At 54.1% G+C, this 13,108-nt stretch overlaps 1 protein-coding gene across 1 annotated transcript in view; it reads left to right on the forward strand.

Moving 5' to 3' along the window:
- The window catches only part of PRKAR1B (protein kinase cAMP-dependent type I regulatory subunit beta), a 74,689-nt gene continuing 61,581 nt past the window's right edge, over positions 1-13,108 (forward strand). The window contains exons 1-2 of the mRNA XM_066273584.1: positions 1-93; positions 1,024-1,226. Coding sequence (XP_066129681.1) covers positions 1,043-1,226 — 184 coding nt within the window. The 5' untranslated portion in view covers positions 1-93; positions 1,024-1,042. The remainder of the gene's footprint in view (positions 94-1,023; positions 1,227-13,108) is intronic.

A 13,108-nucleotide genomic window follows, 5' to 3' on the forward strand; every position in this document is an offset into this window, starting at 1 on the left:
TGCGGGGACCCGCTAGCTCTCCCCGCGTCCCTGCGTCCCCGCGTCCCCGGGTCCCCGCGCAGCCGCCTCCAGCCTCCGGCGCCGCGCATCCAGGTACGCGGGTCTGGGGTGGGGTCTGCGCCAGAACCCCGGCTTGTCTGGAGCTGGGCCTCGGCTGGCCAAGAGACCCTGGGGAATGTGGGTCTTTGGGGAGCCCCCCACCCCCGTGGCTGGACCTGGGCCCGCGGTGCCACCGTGATCGGGTCGCAGAGGCCCGGGAAGCTGGGCCTGCGGAGGCCTGGAGGGGTTGTGGGCCTGGAGAGGGGGCGGGGGATTGGAAGATCGGGGAGGGGTCGCGGTGGGGTGCGGGCCTGGGGACGGGGTGCGGGCCTGGGGAGGGGGCGCGGAGACGCTGGGGAGGGAGCGCGAGCGTTGGTCCTTACGCCTGGATGCAGCCCCTGAGGCCCCGGCTCCTGGCTGGTCATTGTGACCAAGTCCAAAGCGCAGGGCTGAGAACGCAGGGCCATTGTTCTTTGGGCTCCATCCTCCCAGAGACCCCCAGCGGGGTTTCAGTTGTTTTCCTTTTCTCTTTCGTTTTTTGATAAGCAGCCCCCTCCCCCAGCCCTCTGACAGGACTCCTCCGTCTCCCAGGCCGCTGACAGACCCTTACTTACCTTTCACACAGTTGTCATTAAAAATGGGGAGGGATGGGCCCTGGCCGGCAGCTCAATTGGTTACAGTGGATTCCATCCCAGATCAGGGCACATACAAGAATCAACCACCAACAATTGCATAAATAAGTGGAACAATGAATCAATATTTCTCTCTTTTCCCTTCTCCCTTCCTTCATCTCTCTCTAAAAAATCAATCGGTTAGAAACAATTTAAGGGGGAGGGATGAACACAAGTGGGACCACCTCGCTGTGGCCGGACACTCAGGGGTCGCCTCAGCCCTGCGCACCATGGGTGGGCCCCCTTGGATGGGATCTGCTGAGAGGTGAGGTGAGGTCCCGTGCTGAGGCCCGCGGTGTGCTTCCCTTGGCAGGAGGCCGGACACAGGCACCATGGCCACACCGCCGCCGCCCCACGCCCTGGAGGAGGACGAGAGTCTGAGGGGCTGTGAGCTGTACGTGCAGAAGCACGGGGTGCAGCAGGTGCTCAAGGACTGCATCGTGCACCTATGCATCTCCAAGCCCGAGCGCCCCATGAAGTTCCTCCGTGAGCACTTCGAAAAGCTGGAGAAGGTCAGTGGAGCGGTCACCTGCTCTTCCCTCTGCAGGTGCCCAGGCAGAGCTCCGGTCACCCCTCTCCCCACCCTGCCGTTCTCAGGAGACTGCCGACTGCCCACGAGAACGTCGTCCGTCCTGTGACTTTCTCCAGCGGGAAGCCCGGTGGGCTGATCCTAGAGTGTCCCTACCTCAGAGCCCCCTTCTTCTCCTGGGTCGTTCAGGGGAAGGTGTCTCACATTTTAGGAGCAGCTGGCTGTGGTGATCGCTTATGGGGCTCACTGACAGGTTCACCTCAAGGGACAGAGGTGGGGACCAGGTCAGGTGCGGAGGGTGTTGGCATTTAGGAAAGAAAAAAAATGGCTCTGAGTGAATGTGTGTGTGTGTGTGTGGGGGGGCGTCTGAGTCTGTCTGGGCTCCATGTTAATCTGCGTTCCTAGGTCACACCTGACACAAGGGCGGGGAATGCCTCTCAGACACATGCCTGAGGAGAGAGATCCCCTGCTGGGTCCATCACGGGAGGGGGCAGGGGCCGCTGGGACACAAATTCATCACGTGGTTCTGCTTCCCCTGACAGCGTCTCCCTTCTGCACTCAGCTCGCCTCCCTGACTCTCTGGGTGCCACCCAAGGTTCCTCCTCTTGGCCCTTTAGTCGCCACTTAGCTGTCCCCGTCCCGGTATTGTGGGGTCGGAATGGAACCCAGTTCAGGCTCAGTTCTGTTTTAAACACCTCCCACCCCTGGGCCCCACCCAGCACTGTGATCCTTTTGACAGGGTTGTCCTGTGGACACGGAGCCTGGACCCAGATGAAGGAGTTTATTTCTTCCCTTTAAAGCAACCTTTTTAAAAAAAGGAAGGAAGGAAAGAAGAAAAGAAGGGAAAATTCTTTTTAGAGAAATGCATGCTCTTTAAAGAAAGTTGGAAAAGGTCAGATGTAGAAAGGAGAAATAAAATTCGTTGGCCGTCCTCTACACCGGCCTCCCTCACGCATTGTTTTTGAAACACGGTGGTTGGTCATTCATCATGTTATAGGGGCTGTTGATGTTTCGTGTTTTATGTTTTTTACGACGCTTCACAGACCTCGCTCTAAGTGATTGCGCAATGTGGTGTTGAGAAGATACACTGGACTTCTCTGAATCTTTCCCTCATGATCAGATAATTGGGTTGTTTCTAATTCTTTTAAGATAAAAAAATACACCACACTAACATCTGTAGGTACGTTTTTTTTTTTTTTTTGTATTTTCTGAAGCTGGAAACGGGGAGAGACAGTCAGACAGACTCCCGCATGCACTCGACCAGGATCCACCTGGCACGCCCACCAGGGGGCGATGCTCTGCCCATCTGGGGCGTTACTCTATTGCAGCCAGAGCCATTCTAGCGCCTGAGGCAGAGGCTACAGAGCCATCCCCAGCACCCGGGCCAACTTTGATCCAATGGAGCCTCAGCTGCGGGAGGGGAAGAGAGAGACAGAGAGGAAGGAGAGGGGAAGAGGTGGAGAAGCAGATGGGCGCTTCTCCTGTGTGCCCTGGCTGGGAATCGAACCCGGGACTTCCACACGCCAGGCCGATGCTCTACCACTGAGCCAACCAGCCAGGGCCTGTAGGTACATTTTGTTTTTTTTTCTGTACATGGTTTTGCTTGCTGTGTGTGGCTTTTCAGACATGAAATCCTGGGGTTCCCATAGAGACTCCTGGTCTGAGGGGCCCAGTTGGTGCTGCTGACATTTTTGCCCACACGGTGCCCTGGCTTCCACGCCTGCTGGACAACCCCCGCTGTGACTGTTTTAATTAAAAAGTCTGTTTTCCAATAGTTAGATGAAAATGGTCATGTGGCTTTAGTCCACTAGGAGGTCACTTTGGGAGGGGTTTCAGTCCCCAAGCACCGGGATAAAGGATGAGGGGAGCAGGGTCACCAATTCCTGCAGGGAGAATCAGCGAGGTGACATCCTTAACCCCCTCAAAACAGAGCTTGGTTAGATCGGGAGCTACTTAACTTGGCCGGTTCACCTGTGAACCCCAGTCAGGGACTAGTCTCGCAGGATGGGGCTTACTGGCCATCCAGGGCACGGACCTGACGTGACAGGATGCTGAGGCCAGACCTGAGCTGAGGTGCTCACCAGGGTGCACTTTGCACCTGTGGGTCATTTCCGTGGCTGAGGCATTTTGGTGGTTCCATGTGGTGGGTGGGTTGCTGTTGCCATCTCCGGGGTGTGTGGAGGTAGAGGACAGAGATATACAGGGTCAGGCGGGCTCCTTGTTCTTGTGGGAATGCTCCAGGTCTTGCTGGTGGGCTGGGCATGTGGTGAGGAGAGAGGCCTGGGGCACAACTCCTGGGGTTTGGTCTGGGCCCTCGAGTGAATGGGGGGTGCCACGTGCCAGGGAGGGAACAGTGAGAGAAGGCAAGGTTGGACGGAAGAATTAAAGAGCTGAGCTTTGGAGATGTAGGTGTGAATCATCAGGGAGGCTGTGAGTATGGAGGTCAGGGAAGAGGCTGGGGCAGCTAATTGATCCTACTTGCTCTGGCAGGTGGCTTGTCACCTCATTGGACAGGTCAGAATCGAGGCCCTGAAGAGGTAGGGCGACCTGTGCACAGGCCGGTGATGAGGAAGGCCCTCGTTCCTGGGCCTTCCTGCTCAGTGGTAGAGCTGGTTGGCCCACGTTCTAAGCTGAGCGTGTCCTACTGTTCCACAATAAGGAAATTGTGTGGGTCCTTATTTTCTAAGTCATGGTCACCATGGCAACCACATCAGTTTGCTGGGGCAGCTGTAACAAGTCCCACAAACTGGGGGTTTAAACCACAGCCATGTCCTCAGTTCTGGAGGCTGGAGGCGGAGCTCACAGCGTCACGGCTGTTATTCCGGTGGGCTCAGGAGGGCCTGCTCCTGGCTGGTCCCCTGGCGGCTGGCGGTGTGCGGGAATCCTGGGTGTTCCCGGGCTTGTGGGTGCATCACCCGTCTCTGCTTTCCTCACATGTCCCTTCTGTAAGGACACAGTCACACTGGATGGGCCCCCTGATGACCTCATGTTACCTTGATCACATCTGTAAAGACCCTATCTCCAAATATAGTCATGTGCTGAGTCGCTGGGGCTGAGACTTCCACAGGTCTGTTTTGAGGAACACAGTTCAACCCAAACAGCTGCTTCCCCAGTGTGGGCAGGGGGTGCAGGAGGCCTACACTGGCCGTGGCCACCGCTGATAAAAACGCCTCTGCCACAGGTGACAGAGCTGTCACATCCGAGCGCAGAGAAAATGTCTGACGTTATCCTGTGTCGAGGGCAAAACCACAGGCTATTTTTATTTCTTTTTCCTGTAAGAGCTGATAGGCACTGGCTTCGGGCTGGTTTTGTGAATTTGCTGGAATTGAACGCATGCTTTTATCGGTGGGTGCATCTTGTGGGGAGAAAATTGGTGGTTTGCAGTGGGTCCTCAATGATCTGCGACCCTTCAGACACGAGGTCTCGAGTCCTGCCCTCGCCAGGAGGCTGCGGTGTCATGATAAGGGCCAGGAAATGCTCTTTCCTCTCGCTGGGAGCCGGGAGCCAGGGCCACGGGGGGTGGGGGGGCAGGCCGGAAGCATGTCACGGGCAGGAAGGCGTGTGGAGGCCTGAAGCCGGGGTGTGGAGCTGCCTGGCACAGACCAGCGGGATGGCCCAGCTAGAGGGGTGCTGCCCCCCCGGCTGGCCGGGCACGGCTCCTGCTGCTCAGGTCTCGGTGAGTGTGTGCGTAATCTCGGGGGCCAGCTCTGCTGAGGTGGAGACTTAAGGGGGTGAGCCTCACGGGACATGGTCGTTGGGAGGTCATGTCATGAGCAGGCTGTCATCCTTTAACAGTGAATTTTAAATGCCATAGGAAACGATCACGCCATAAAAATGCACCTGTCACCCTCTCCTGTGTCCAACTCTATGTTTTCCTGAGGACTTCCCATGCTTTGCAACGTGTGTGTGCGTGTGTGCACGTGCGCACACACACACACACACATACACACACACAGATGTGGATCGTTTTAGCATGTGTGCACTTTTAAAAAATTTTCTTCTTAGTGCCATTTTTATTGTGGTAAAATATACACGACACAAAATTCACCATTTTTTTTTTCTTTTTGTATTTTTCTGAAGTTGGAAACGGGGAGGCAGTCAGACAGACTCCCACATGTGCCTGACCGGGATCCACCCGGCATGCCCACCAGGGGGCAATGCTCTGCCCATCTGGGGCGTCGCTCTGTTACATCTAGAGCCATTCTAGCGCCTGAGACAGAGGCCACAGAGCCATCCCTAGTGCCCGGGCCAACTTTGCTCCAATGGAGCCTCGGCTGCGGGAAGGGAAGAGAGAGACAGAAAGGAAGGAGAGGGGGAAGGGTGGAGAAGCAGATGGGCGCTTCTCCTGTGTGCCCTGGCCGGGAATCGAACCTGGGACTCCTGCATGCCAGGCTGACGCTCTACCACTGAGCCAACCGGCCAGGGCCAATTTTGACCATTTTTAAGTGTCCATTTCAGTGGCATTAAGTGTGTTCAGGTTGCTCTGCATCCTCTTGGTAGCATTTTTATGACGTCTTGTGGCCATAAAACACTCTATCTCATGTAAATGTCATAGTTTGCCCCTTCCTTCTGTTGCTTTGCATTTTATGGCTTCTGGGTGTTTTTCTCTTTCGAAGACACCTTTGTGTGAAGGGGACGGTTGGGAAGAGAAAAAGAGGCTCCCGGCGTATGTCTTGGGGCGGGGGGAGCCTGGCAGAAGGTATCCGCACACTTGATACGGCTCTCGAACCATCTCACCAGCTCCCCCCAAAAGAGCGATGAGCTCACCGTTTCCTGGCGTGGGTGACTCGCGCGGCCTTCCCAAATTCTCACCGACAGTGGCTTCTGTGACCATTGTTTCTGGCCCTTCCTGCTGGCATGGCGCCTTCTCCCGAATATTGGTTCCGCGGTGGGTTTCCCCTTTGTCTGTTGGTCACATAATCCGATGATCTGGGCCAGCTCTTTGGTCTTTAATAAAACTAACAGATTACATTGTTCTCACTTTTGGAAAGAGCAGTGGACACACCTAAAAAGGGAGAACCCAGGCTAGCCTTTTGAGGGCCTTTTATGGAAGTGAATCCCGCACCCCTCGGATGACCACTTCCGAAGGCCGTGTGATCTGTACGAGGCTTTATACGAGGAGCCTGGTGGCTCTGTTCTAGAGTTCAGGGTTGGCCAGTGGGTGGCAGACAGGCATAAATTGGGTGGACTGATGTGTCAAACTCCCGGGGGTCTGGAGAGAAACTCGAGTGGAAGCATGCGCTCCGTCCACCTGTCTGTCTGTTGGTCCCACCACTATTGTAGAGCATGCCCGGGCCTCCGGGGTCCAAGGGGACTGCCGGGACGCCCAGGTGGCAGTGATGGGGTCGTGGGTGGGCGGTGGGCAGTGTCTGTGTGGCCTAAGTAGAAAAACAAACAGAACATTACGTCTTGCTTCTTGTTATTGTTGTTTTTTCTTTCTTTTTTTTTTTTTTTGTATTTTTCTGAAGCTGGAAACGGGGAGAGACAGTCAGACAGATTCCCACATGCGCCCGACCAGGATCCACCCGGCATGCCCACCAGGGGGCGATGTTCTGCCCACCAGGGGGCGATGCTCTGCCCCTCCGGGGCGTCGCTCAGCCGCGACCAGAGCCACTCTAGCGCCTGGGGCAGAGGCCAAGGAGCCATCCCCAGCGCCCGGGCCAACTTTGCTCCAATGGAGCCTTGGCTGCGGGAGGGGAAGAGAGAGACAGAGAGGAAGGAGGGGAGAGGGGTGGAGAAGCAGATGGGCGCCTCTCCTGTGTGCCCTGGCCAGGAATCGAACCTGGGACCTCTGCATGCCAGGCCGACGCTTTACCACTGAGCCAACCGGCCAGGGCTTTATTGTTGTTTTTTAACTGGAAAGAGTGACGTGTCACGTGGGAACAGTTCAGGGACTCCTGACGAGAAGAGGGTGTGAACCGCTCTCGCCCCTGCCTGCCCTCCTTGGAGACCACCTCTGTGCTTACTCGCTGGGATTTTTTGGAAGTCTTACGCATGTGCGTGTGTGGATGTGGCTCCCCTTTGACGGGGTCGCACACCGAATCTGTGTGAAGGTGGCTTCCTTCCCTCTGCCCCCCGGGAAGCCACAGGGGCCGCCATGTTGGCACAGGGGACTCACTGCGCACCTTCGGACTCATCGTCGAATCGAAACGCAGCCACCTTTTCTGTCTTTGGCGTGTAACTTCATGAATTAAAAAGAAATTATTGAGTTTACGGGGGTGACATTGGTTAATACAATTACACAGGTGTCAGGCGTACAGTTCTATAACACATCTAACACATCGTCTGTACGGTGGGTCACATGTTCCAGTCTGCCTCCCTCCCCATTTCTCCCCCTCTGCCCTCTCTACCTCCCCCATCACCAAACCTGACTGTGTCTATGAGGGTTTTCTTTTTTGCTTAATCCCTTCACCCTTTCCACCCAGACCCCCCGCCCCCTAACTCCGTGCATGTTGACAGATGTGTGCAGTCCTGTAGCTGTTACCACGGTCAAGGTACAGAAGAGTTTCCTCGCCCGCTTTTGCCCTCCTCAGTGCCCTCTGCCCTGCTGGTTCAATGGTTTGACCCTAATTCCTCTGCAACCACCGATGCGTCCCCCCACTATGGTTCTGCACACTCCTGAGCAGGCTGTACCTGGAGCTCTGCAGCATGTGGCTTTTTAAAAAATTTTTTTATTTATTTACTTTTTTAGATTTTATTTATTCATTTTTATTAGAGAGAGAGGGGAGAGAGAGAGAGAGGGAGAGAGAGAGAGGGAGAGAGAGAGAGAGAACAGGGGGAGGAGCAGGAAGCATCAACTCCCGTATGTGCCTTGACCAGGCAAGCCCAGGGTTTTGAACCGGCGACCTCAGCATTCCAGGTTGATGCTTCATCCGCTGCACCACCACAGGCCAGTATGTGGCTTTTGACACAGCACATTGGAGAGTCACCCTGGTGTTGTGCACACCAGGACACCATCGAATAGACGGATCGCAGTTTGTTCACACTTTGCCCAGTGGAAGGGACACTTGGGTCATTTCCGGATTTTGGCACTCGCAGGCAAAGCCGCTGCAAACATCCACTGTGTGGACTTCTGTGTGGACATGGCCTTTCGGTAACCGTCCAGCCCATGGGGTTGCGGGGCTGGATGGCAGCGTGGGTCACTCTGGAAGAAGCTGCCAGACTGTTTCCCAGAGTGTCTGTACTATCCTGTGTCTGATTGCACTAGTGCTTGTCTCTCCATATCATCAGCGCCTCGTGTGGTCAGCTTTTAGCCTTTCTTATAGATATACGGACACTCCGCACGGTGAGAGTTTGGGTCAACGACAGAGCACGTAGGCAACGATGGTTCTGTACTGTTATAATGGAGCCGGAAGATGCCTATCACCCCGTGACATTGTAGCAAGGCACGTGGTGCACGAGCTGGCCACGACGCTGGCCTGTGGTGCTTACTAGTCTGCGAGGTATTCCATCAGCACATCACTCGGCCTCACCCCCGCTGCCCAGGGCAGCATCCAGCCCTGGGGGCTCCACCCACGGTGAGTGTCCGAGGCGGGCGTTCCATCTTTATCACCCACACCATTGTCTTGTTGATGGAGGCTGTGTCTGTTCTGTGTTTATGTGCTCGAACCCTTGGTGTTACAGTTGCCTATGGCGGTATTCGGCACAGTGACAGGCCTGCACAGACTTACAGCCCAGGTGCGTACCCGAGGGTCCAGGTGTGCAGTAGGCATGCCAGCCAGGTGTGTCTGAGCGACTTGGTGTCACGACAGACTCGCCCGACGATGCATTTCTCAGGACGGGTCGTCTCCGCAATGACTGTGGTAGAGTGTCTTAGTGGGTTGTTTTTTTTTTGTATTTTTCTGAAGCTGGAAACGGGGAGAGACAGACAGACTCCCGCATGCGCCCGACCGGGATCCACCCGGCACGCCCACGAGGGGCGACGCTCTGCCCACCAGGGGGCGATGCTCTGCCCCTCCGGGGCGTCGCTCTGCCGTGACCAGAGCCACTCTAGCGCCTGGGGCAGAGGCCAAGGAGCCATCCCCAGCGCCCGGGCCATCTTTGCTCCAATGGAGCCTTGGCTGCGGGAGGAGGAGAGACAGAGAGGAAGGAGGGGGGGGTGGAGAAGCAGATGGGCGCTTCTCCTATGTGCCCTGGCTGGGAATCGAACCCGGGTCCCCCGCACACCAGGCCAACGCTCTACCGCTGAGCCAACCGGCCAGGGCCTTTTTTGCATTTTCTGATGACTTACTGGGGTTGAACATCTTTTCAGATAGTTATCTGCCATCGGCATACCTTCTCTGCCCAAGTGTCTGTTCATGTCTTCTGTCCATTTTTATTAAGCTATTTTCTTACTATTGTGCATAAAGATTTTTTTTACTATGTCTTAAACTTGTGCCCTTATATTATATATACGATCCCTGTTCTGTGCCTGACGTGATCTGTAAACGTCTTCTTCTGTCCTTAGCTTGTCTTTTCGTTCTCTTGACCAAGTTCTTCATGGAGCAAATGTTTTTATTTTTGAGGTCCAGTTTATCAATATGTTTTAATTTTTAAAAAATTTTATTATTATAATTTTTTTCATTTTTCCGAAGCTGGAAACGGGGAGGCAGTCAGACAGACTCCCGCATGCGCCCGACCAGGATCCACCCGGCATGCCCACCAGGGGGCGATGCTTTGCCCCTCTGGGGCATCGCTCTGTTGCGACCAGAGCCACTCTAGCGCCTGGGGCAGAGACCACAGAGCCATCCGCAGCGCCCGGGCCATCTTTGCTCCGATGGAACCTCGGCTGTGGGAGGGGAAGAGAGAGACAGAGAGGAAGGAGAGGGGGAGGGGTGGAGAAGCAGATGGGCGCCTTTCCTGTGTGCCCTGGCCGGGAATCGAACCCGAGACTCCTGAACGCCAGGCCGATGCTCTACCGCTGAGCCAACTGGCCAGGGCCTCAATATGTTTTAAATGGCTTGTGCTTTATTTTTATTTATTGTTTGTTTTTTCAGAAAAGAGGAGAGGAGAGAAAGAGAGAGAGAAACATTAATTGTTGTTCCATATAATGATGCATTCATTGGTTGGCTTTTGTACGTGGCATGATTGGGGATTGAACCTACAATGTGCTGGTGAATGGAGACAGTGCTCTAATCGACTGAGCTGCTGTGCTGGGGCTGGCTAGCGGTTTTGTATTTAAGATTGCATCTAAGGACTCCCCTGAGAGAGGCGCACCTTTGCTGACAGTTCACTGGCCGTGTGTATGTGGGTCTCGCCGGTCTGCTTGGGGGTGGCTCCTCTTGGTGACGCCACGCTGTCTGGTTACTCTGTCCTTCGGTCAGTATTGACCACAGGTGGTGCGTCTTTCAACTTTGTTCTCTTTCAAAAATGGTTTTGTCTATTGTAGTTACTTTGCCTTTCCAGGTGTGTGTTAGAAAGATCCTGGTGATAGGAACCAAAAAAATACCCTCATGGGACTTTGATTGGGATCACGTTATGTACATATATGTGCATCCATTTGGGGAGAGCAGGGAGCATAGCAATCGAATCTTCCAGTCCATGGACTCAGGCTCTTTCTCCATCTTTGCTTTCTTTCCTCAGTAAAACAAACAACAGTTATCATTTTCAATTTACAGGTCCTTCACGTACGTTGTTAGTTTACTCCTATTTCATTTAAAAAATTTTTATTTTTCAATTACTATTTACAGTCAATATTATTCTGTGTTAGTTGCAGGTGCAGAGCATAGTGGTTAGATAATCATACACATTACAAAGTATTTCCCCCTGATATTTCTATCTGGCACCATGCATAGTACATTATTGACTACGTTCCCTTTGCTGTGATATATTTCATTTTTTATTCTAAGTGATACTTTAAAAAAAATGAACAGTCTTTACTATTTAAAGCAGTTCCAGGCTTACAGAAAAACTGAGTCTAGAGCTCGGAGAGTTCCCATAACCCTCCTCCTCCACGATTTCCCAGTTGTTAACATTTCAGCATTAATGTCGTACCAGTTGCTACAAATGATGACGCATCACTGTTAACTGAAGTCTATAGTTACAGCAAGGTTCACCTTCTGTGTCTTACAGTCCTGTGGGTTTTGACAGATACTTAGTGTCACAGAGCTGTCTTTAAAGTATCACACACACTAGTTCTCCTGCCCCGAAGTCCAGTACTTCCTCAATTCATCCCCTTCTGCTCTGCCCCAGGTCTCTGGAGACCACGGATCTTCTTCTTGTCGCTGAAATTTTGTCTTTTCCAGAATGTCACACAGCTGGAATCACACAGGACTTAGTCATTTGCATTTCAGGTCCCTCCATGTCTTTTTGTGGCTGTTAGCTCATTTATTTTTTATCACTTCATAATATTCCTCTGTCTGCTGGGACCACGGTTTGCTCACCCAGCATCTCCCGAAGGATGTCTGGGTTGCTTCCAAGTTTAGATGATTATGAACACAGTTCCTATAAACATCCCCGTGCAGGATGTGAGCACTCCCCCAGTGGTCCCAGGGCTCCTGTCGGGGGACAGGCCACCACATGGTGCACCCTGGGCACTGTGAAAAGAAGGAACCACAATGCTCAAAGCCACAGCCTTGCAGCCCTGGCACTGTGGGAACTACTTTCTGGTGGGGGCTGTCTGCCCATGTGTCTGTCCCCTCGATGCTGGGACCTGGTGCTGCCCTGCTGTGTGGCTGCTCCTCTTCCCTGTCCCCAGGGGTCCATCTCCAGGCCCACTGGCCCGATGCTGGCCTGCTGCAGGGACCTGCTTCTCCCAAGGCCTCCTGGTCCTCCGCAGGCCCGCAGTGCCACCAGATCAGAGACGGCCGGACACTTCCAAAATGGGTATTTGTTCATGTTCCCATGTCGGTGTATATTTCCAGAATGATTTTTTTTTTCTCTTTCTTTTTTAAATCTTTTTTTTTTTTTTTTTTTTTTTTTTTTGTATTTTTCCGAAGCTGGAAATGGGGAGAGACAGTTAGACTCCCGCATGCGGCCGACCGGGATCCACCCGGCACGCCCACCAGGGGGCGATGCTCTGCCCCTCCGGGGCGTTGCTCTATTGCGACCAGAGCCATTCTAGCACCTGGGGCAGAGGCCAAGGAGCCATCCCCAGCGCCCGGGCCATCTTTGCTCCAATGGAGCCTCGGCTGTGGGAGGAGAAGAGAGAGACAGAGAGGAAGGAGAGGGGGAGGGGTGGAGAAGCAGATGGGTGCTTCTCCTGTGTGCCCTGGCCAGGAATCGAACCCGGGACCCCTTGCACGCCAGGCCGACGCTCTACCACTGAGCCAACCGGCCAGGGCCTATTTCCAGAATGATCTTATAAGTCACATCAACAACGGGAAAGTCAGTTTAGAAATCCGTGCCCACAGGACTGTACTCCAGACACACACTCCCCCCTTTCTTTCCACATTCCCAGCCATCTCACTCTCTACATACTTGTGAGTTAAGTGTGATGCGGTTTGGTGTCCCCCTCTCCCCCCACCCCCAGCCTCACACATGAGGGGACAGGGCTGTGGACCGTGGCAGCTGCGGCCGTGCTGGTCACCGCGTCTCCAGGTTCAGCGCCCAGCGTGGGCCCTGCTCGTTCGGGACACAGCGGGTATCGTCACGCTGAATGGCTCAGCTGCGAACATCTGTCCAGATCCGTGTCTCACACTTGGAGCTGAAGCAGCAGCAGCTGTTCCTCCCCTCGCGGAAGCGTTTTAATGTAAAGAGATACGGCCGCCCCCCGAAGGGACAGTGGGGGCGCTCAAAGCATTTTTTTTTCCCCCAAAGAACGTTCAAAGCTCTCAGAAAATTACTGAATAATTATTCTGAAGAGGGGTTGGTTCCATCGAATCTTCGGAAAAGGGGAAAGACACGGGCATCTCGCCGGCTCTCTCGGGAGGCCGAGTGCGTCTCCCTGGAG

Source organism: Saccopteryx bilineata, chromosome 4, assembly GCF_036850765.1.
Source record: "Saccopteryx bilineata isolate mSacBil1 chromosome 4, mSacBil1_pri_phased_curated, whole genome shotgun sequence".
Taxonomy (NCBI): domain Eukaryota; kingdom Metazoa; phylum Chordata; class Mammalia; order Chiroptera; family Emballonuridae; genus Saccopteryx; species Saccopteryx bilineata.